The sequence below is a fragment of the Aquarana catesbeiana genome, linkage group LG12 (genome assembly GCF_042186555.1).
Source record: "Aquarana catesbeiana isolate 2022-GZ linkage group LG12, ASM4218655v1, whole genome shotgun sequence".
In the NCBI taxonomy this organism is placed as follows: domain Eukaryota; kingdom Metazoa; phylum Chordata; class Amphibia; order Anura; family Ranidae; genus Aquarana; species Aquarana catesbeiana.
This window is the reverse complement of record NC_133335.1, coordinates 12,651,114-12,658,779: the sequence shown is the minus strand read 5'-3', so window position 1 is coordinate 12,658,779 and position 7,666 is coordinate 12,651,114. Positions and strand designations below refer to the sequence as shown.

The window sequence follows — 7,666 nt, the reverse complement described above, 5'->3', positions numbered from 1 at the left end:
AAAGTGAAGAGAGTGCACGCAGCTCATACATGTAAAGTGAGGAGAGTGCACACAGCTCAGACATGTAAAGTGAAGAGAGTGCACGCAGCTCATACATGTAAAGTGAAGAGAGTGCACACAGCTCAGACATGTAAAGTGAGGAGAGTGCACACAGCTCAGACATGTAAAGTGAAGAGAGTGCACGCAGCTCATACATGTAAAGTGAAGAGAGTGCACGCAGCTCAGACATGTAAAGTGAAGAGAGCGCACGCAGCTCAGACATGTAAAGTGTAGAGAGCGCACACAGCTCATACATGTAAAGTGAAGAGAGTGCACACAACTCAGACATGTAAAGTGAAGACAGTGCACACAGCTCAGACATGTAAAGTAAAGAGAGTGCACACAGCTCAGACATGTAAAGTGAAGAGAGTGCACACAGCTGAGACATGTAAAGTGAAGAGAGTGCACACAGCTCATACATGTAAAGTGAAGAGAGCGCACACAGCTCAGACATGTAAAGTGAAGAGAGTGCACACAGCTCAGACATGTAAAGTCAGGAGAGTGCACACAGCTCATACATGTAAAGTGAAGAGAGTGCACGCAGCTCGGGACATGTAAAGTGAAGAGAGTGCACACAGCTGAGACATGTAAAGTGAAGAGAGTGCACACAGCTGAGACATGTAAAGTGAGGAGAGCGCACACAGCTCAGACATGTAAAGTCAGGAGAATGCACACAGCTGAGACATGTAAAGTGAAGAGAGTGCACACAGCTCATACATGTAAAGTGAAGAGAGTGCACACAGCTCATACATGTAAAGTGAAGAGAGTGCACACAGCTCATACATGTAAAGTGTAGAGAGTGCACACAGCTCAGACATGTAAAGTGTAGAGAGTGCACACAGCTCATACATGTAAAGTGAAGAGAGTGCACACAGCTCAGACATGTAAAGTGTAGAGAGTGCACACAGCTTATACATGTAAAGTGAAGAGAGTGCACACAGCTCAGACATGTAATGTCAGGAGAGTGCACACAGCTCCGACATGTAAAGTGAGGAGAGTGCACACAGCTCAGACATGTAAAGTAGGAGAGCGCACACAGCTGAGACATGTAAAGTGCAATCACCTGCAGCAGCCTGTAATGTTTCATCGCTGTGGCTGCAGTACATTACAGTACATTGAGATCTGATTGTATTCCCTGCACTTTGCCCCTGATTATTTCCCCCCTTGTGAGCTGATTTTGTCATATGCCCCCCCCATAGGTGAGTGTAATAATCTCCCATGCTCCAAGTCCAGAGCTGGTCCTAATGAGTAGATAAGAGAGTGATATATGCCCCCCTCCTCTTGCTGTATGGAGCCTGTAGGATCTTTGCAGGGTGAGGGCTGTGCTAAGTCTATTATGACATAAGGCTTTGGGGAATTGGAGCTTGGAGCAGGCATTGCCATGAAGGCAGAGGCAGGATGTGAGCTCCTGGCAGCACAAAGACGAGGCTACCTCTGGAATCAATAGACAGCTCAGGAAGATGTGATAGAGGAGAGGGGGGCACACAACAACCATGGCATCGCCTAGCATTAAGCTGCTGCTACTGCTTGAGCCTTCCCATCAATAATTCACTTTTTTTGGTGCCTTTTTTTTTTGGATGCAGAGTTTGGGGATCCAGGATTAAGGAGACTTTTTTGGAAGAGGACGGGACAGAATAAAGCCAGGAAGACTTTTTGTTGGGGGTTTTGGAGGCAGGGGTTAATTTTTTTTCATTTTTTTTTCATTTTTTTTGGAAAGTGATTTTTTTTTTTTTTTTTTTTGCTGACAGAGGTTGAGAGGAGACAGAGCCGACACCATGGTGGTGCTGAAAGCAGTGCGCTCCTATGCGGAGCTCTCCAAGGTGCTGATCCCACTCTGCTGGGCTCTGCTCATCGGCTCCTCGCCTTGCCTAGCCCAGAACGACACCGAGCCCATCGTCCTGGAAGGCAAGTGCCTGGTGGTGTGCGATTCCAACCCGGCCACTGACTCCAAGGGATCTTCCTCTTCCCCTCTTGGGATATCTGTCAGGGCAGCCAACTCCAAGGTTGCCTTCTCAGCTGTGAGGAGTACCAACCATGAGCCTTCTGAGATGAGCAACAAAACTAGGATAATCTATTTTGACCAGGTATGTCTGCCCCCTTATTCCTAATAGCTGAATCGATGTACACTTATCTCATAAAGATTTTTTTTTTTGGGTGGGGGTGACCACGGAGATTTTGTTTCAAGTGCAGGACAGTGTCCAGATCTGGAGCATTTCCTCCAGAAGTGTCAGCTTACCCTATAGGTCCACTAAAGTAGCCAGCTACATGTAAGTCTAGGACCTTTTAGCTGGTTGGTCAGAGATAGATCACTTTGACGCAGCAGTTGTCCAGCTTGGACATCTATTACAATATATGCAATGGGTTTAGTCCGTATTGGTACCATACAACCACCAAGGTATGCTAGGTGCATGTAAGTAAGTTCTATTGTGTTGATTCTATATACATAAACCACTAAAGTAGCCAGCTACATGTAAGCCTAGGACCTTTTGCTGGATGAATAGAGACCAGAGAGATAGATCACTTTGACGCAGTTGGCAAGCATGAACACCTATTACAATATATGCAATGGGTTTAGCCCATAGGGTATAGATCACCTTTGGGGGGGCTGTTCAGCTTGAACATCTATTGCAATATATATATATATATATATATATATATATATATATAATGGGTTTACACCCTACTGGCATTATATGACCACTAAGGTGTCCTAGGTGCTCATAAGTATTTTTTTTATTTTGGTGATTGCAGTATACAAAAACCACTAAAGTAGCCAGCTACATGTAAGCCTAAGACCTTTTGCTGGATGGATAGAGACTAGTCAGAGAGATAGATCACTTTGATGCAGTTGGCAAGCTTGAACATCTCTACAATATGCAATGGGTTTAGCCCATGTAAGTAGATCACTTTTGGGGCGAGTTGAACAGCTTGAACAGCTATTGCAATATATATAATGGGTTTACACCCTCCTGGCACTATATGACCACTAAGGTGTCCTGGGTGCTCATAACTTTTTTTTTATTTTGGTGATTCGGTATTCAAGGACCATGGATAGATCAAGCATGGACATCTCTACAATATAGTTTAGCCCATGTAGGTGCAGATCTCTAAGAGGCGGTTGGCTAGCTTGGACATCTATTACAATATAGGCAATGGGTTTAGTCCATATTGGTGCCATACAAGCACTAAGGTATGCTAGGTGCATAAGTAGTTCTATTTTGTTGATTTGGTATACAAAAACCACTAAAGTAGCCAGCTACATGTAAGCCTAGGACCTTTTGCTGGATGGCTAGAGACTAGTCAGAGACAGATCACTTCGATGGCAAGCTTGGACATCTCTACAATATAGTTTAGCCCAATGTAGGTGTAGATCACTTAGAGGCAGCTGGCTAGCTTGAATACAATATGTGCAATGAGTCTAGTCCATATTGGTACCATGCAACCACTAAGGTATGCTAGGTACATGTAAGTATTTTTCTATTTTGTTGATTTGGTATATGACAATGCTCCACAAACTGTGGCCCGGGGGCCAGATGCAACCCTTTTCTTGCTTTTATCTGGCCCTTGGGGTACTATTTTTGTCCACTGATGCCATCAATGAGACATAATTGAAGGGGTACCAATGAAGGGGAAGAATTCCTACCAGTAGTACCAACAATAGGGCACTATTCCTCCCACTGACACCAACGATGGGGCACTATTCATTCCACCGATACCAATGATGGGGCACAATTCCTCCCACTGACACCAAAGATGGGGCACTACTCATTACACTGACATCAAAGATGGGGCACCATTTATTCCACTGATACCAAAGATGGGGCACTATTCATTCCACTGATACCAAAGATGGGGCATTGTTTATTCCCACTGATTTCAGGACCTTATCTACTTCCAATGGCCACATATCAACCTCCATCCCCCTCCCCAAGTCTGAAGGACAGTAAGCTGGCCCTTTGGTTAGAAAGTTTGGAGACCCCTGCTATACAAGAACTAGAGATAGGTCACTTTGTTGCAGTTGACAAGCTTGAACATCTCTACAATACATGCAATGACTTTAACCCCTGCAAGTTTAGATCACTTGGGGGGGGGGGGGGGGGTTTGCTCAGCTTAAACAGCTCTACAATATATGCAATGGGTTTAACCCATGCAAGTATAGATTTGGGTGGGAGTTGGTCAGCTTGAACCTATATTACAATATATGCAATGAGTTTACACCCTATTGGCACTATATGATCACTAAGGTATGCTAGGTGCTCCTAATATTTTTTTTTTTATTCTGGTGATTCAATATGTAAGGGCCATAGATAGGTCACTTTTATGCAGCCGGCAAGCTTGGACATCTCTACGATATAGTTTAGCCCATGTAGGTGTAGATCACTTGGAGGCAGTTGGCTAGCTTGAACGCCCATTACAATGCATGCAATGAGTTTAGTCCACGTTGGTACTATACAACCACTAAGGTATGCTAGGTGCATCTCAGTATTTTCTATTTTGAGCTAATTTGGTATACAGGAACCAGTGATAAATCACTTGGATGCAGTTGACCAGTGCTGAGCCCATACTGGTACCGTACGACCACTCAGGTATGCAAGGTGCAGGCACGTATGCAAGGACCAGAGGCAGATCATACTGATGCAGTTAGGCAGCTTAAACATCTATTACAAAAGAATGCAAAGCTTTTAGTACATATTGGTACTATATGACCACTCGGGTATGCTAGCTACATTTAAGTGCTTTCTATATTGTTTATTCGATATGAAATGACTAGACGTAGATCACTTGCCAGCTTGAACCCCTACTACAATATATGGAATGAGTTTAGTCTATATTGGCACTATACAACAACTCAGGTACGCTAGGTACACCTAAGTATTTTCTATTTTATTAATTCGGTATGGAATGACCAGAGATGGAACACTTTGAGGCAGTTGGTCAGCTTGACCACTTATTTACAATACATGCAATGCGTTTAGCCCATATCGGCTACTATATGACCACTCAGGTATGCTATCTGCATTGTAGGCATTTTTCCATTTTGCTGATATGGAATGGCCAGAGATAGAAGCAATTAGCCAGGGGCGAACATGTACTGCAAGATGATTTGTAATGAGTTTACACACTATGAGCGCTATAGTAGACTAGGTGTAAGTGTTTTCCGTTTTAACACAGCTTGAATGCATGCACCCATAATAACTCACATTGAAACTAGAGTACCACTGAGGTATGCTAGATGTAATGTAAAGTATTTTCCATTTTTCTGGTTGAGTATGGAAGGAGCAGAGATGAATCACCTTAACACAGTTGGCCAGGTTAAGCCCTTATATTAGCAATTCATTAACAGCATTAGGCACTATAAGAGTACATTACGTTCATACAAGTATTTTCCATTTGGCTGACTCAGTGTGGAAGGACCGGAGATAAATCACTTTAAGGCAGTTGGCCGGGTTGAACCCGTATATGTAATTTGCTTACACCGTATTGTTGTAATATGACTACGACAGTACACGAGGTGCATGGGAGTGTTTTCCATTTTCCTGTCTGAGTATGGAAGGACCGGAGATAAGTCACTTTGATGCACCTGTATTACAATATAGGTACTTTGTTTTCACCATGGTGGTTCTATATGATCACTAAAGTACACCAGATGCATGGAAGTATTTCCCATTCTGCTGGTTGAATAGGGACTGGTCAGAGAAGTACCATATTGGCACTATGGGGGTTATTTACTAAAGGCAAATCCACTTTGCACAACAAGTGCCCTGAAAGTGCACTTGGAAGTAAAGTATCTGTAGATCCGAGGGGGACATGCAAGGGAGATAAAAAAACAGCATTTTAGCTTGCACATGATTGGATTTTAAAATCAGCAGAGCTTCCCCTCATTTCAGATCTACCCCTCAGTTTTACAGCGACTGCACTTCCAAGTGCACTTTCAGTGCAATTTCAAGTGCACTTTGCACTTGTAGTTTGCACTTGTAGTGCAAAGTGGATTTGCCTTTCGTAAATAACCCCCTATGTACGTGCAAGTGTTTTCCATTCTACAGGCTGAGTATGGAAGGATCGGAGATATTGCACCAGTATTACAATATAGGTCAATTTTTTTTCACCATCTTGGCACTAAATGACCACTAAAGTACACTATTTATAGGCAAGTATTTTCCATTTTGCTGTCTGAGTATGGAAGGCCCGGAGATATGGCACCAGTATTACAATATAGGTAGTTTACATCATTTTGGTATTATATGATCACCAAGGCCCCCTTTTACACTGGGGCCGCAGCCACGTTAGCGCTAAAGCGCCGCTCGTTTTAGCGGCGCTTTAGCGCTGTTTACGTGGCGCTTTTTCGGCCGCTAGCGGGGCCCTTTTAGCCCCAAAGAAGGGGTTTAAAGCGCTCGTGTTGCTTTTTGGGCGCTTCGCAAGTGCTGCCCATTCGCTTCAATGGGCTGGGCATTTTTGGGGGCGCTAAACACCGCGCTCCCAAACCACCCCCCAAAGATGATGCTTGCAGGACTTTTCCTAACGCCCCGCATGTGCAGCGCCCCCAGTGTGAAAAGACACGCTGCAATGAATGGGAGGCGGTTTTCAGGCGCTATTTAGAGGCTTTTTCTAGCGCTAAAACCGCCTTAGTGTGAAAGGGGTCTAATGTACACTGGGTGCATGTTAAGTATTTCCTATTCTGCTGGTTGATCAGGGGCTGGTCAGAGACGTACCATATTGACACTAAAGTACACTAGGTAGGTACATGGAAGTATTTTCCATTTTACTGGCTGAGTATGAAAGGATCAGAGATATTGCACCTGTACTACAATATAGGTATCTTCTTTACATCATAAGGGTACTATATGACCACTAAAGTACACTAGCTGCATGCATAGTAAAACCTTGGTTTGAGAGTAACTTGGTTTGAGAGCGTTTTGCAAGACAAACAAAATTTTTAAAATAAATTTTGATTTGATATACAAGCGATGTCTTGATATACAAATAGCGTCAGGTCACAACTGAGTATAAAAGAGAAGAGAGGCGCCTCTAAGTGTAGCAATATGGTTACATTTAATGAAGGTACAACATTTAGAAACATATTGCTACAATTAGAGGCGCCTCTCTTCTCTTTTATACTCTGGAGCTCCTGCTGGATTTTGTTTCTAATCCGCTTGTGGAGGCTTCCATTTTTGGATGGACGTTTTATGGTTACACAACCTGATCACATTCCTATAATCTTTTTATATGGACTATAGACTGAAGGACCTATGAATAAATGGTTGTGTAACAAATCATTTGAGTTTCCATGATTTCTTATGGGGAAATTCGCTTTGATATACAAGTGCTTTGGATTACAAGCATGTTCCTGGAACAAATTATGCTCTCAATCCAAGGTTTTTCTGTATTTCCCATTCTACTGGTTGATCAGGGATCGGTCAGAGAAGAATCACTTTCGACATAGCTTGGACATATATTGCAACAGATTCAATCCTTTTAACCCATATTGGGGCTTTAGGTATGCTGAAAGTATGTATTTTCTTTTATTGCTGGTTGAGTACAGAATGACCAGAGAAGGATCAGTTTGGATACAGCTGACCGGCTTGAACAGACATTGGCAATATCTGCAATTTGGTTACCCGATATTGAC

At 43.2% G+C, this 7,666-nt stretch overlaps 1 protein-coding gene across 2 annotated transcripts in view; it reads left to right on the top strand.

Moving 5' to 3' along the window:
* The first annotated feature begins 1,278 nt into the window (after positions 1 to 1,278).
* The window catches only part of CBLN4 (cerebellin 4 precursor), a 65,433-nt gene continuing 59,045 nt past the window's right edge, over positions 1,279 to 7,666 (top strand). For both annotated transcript variants that reach the window (XR_012236830.1, XM_073607244.1), the window contains exon 1: positions 1,279 to 2,123. Coding sequence is in view for 1 of the 2 variants with exons in the window: in XM_073607244.1 (XP_073463345.1) it covers positions 1,815 to 2,123 (309 nt within the window). In the remaining variant the exon portion in view is untranslated. The remainder of the gene's footprint in view (positions 2,124 to 7,666) is intronic.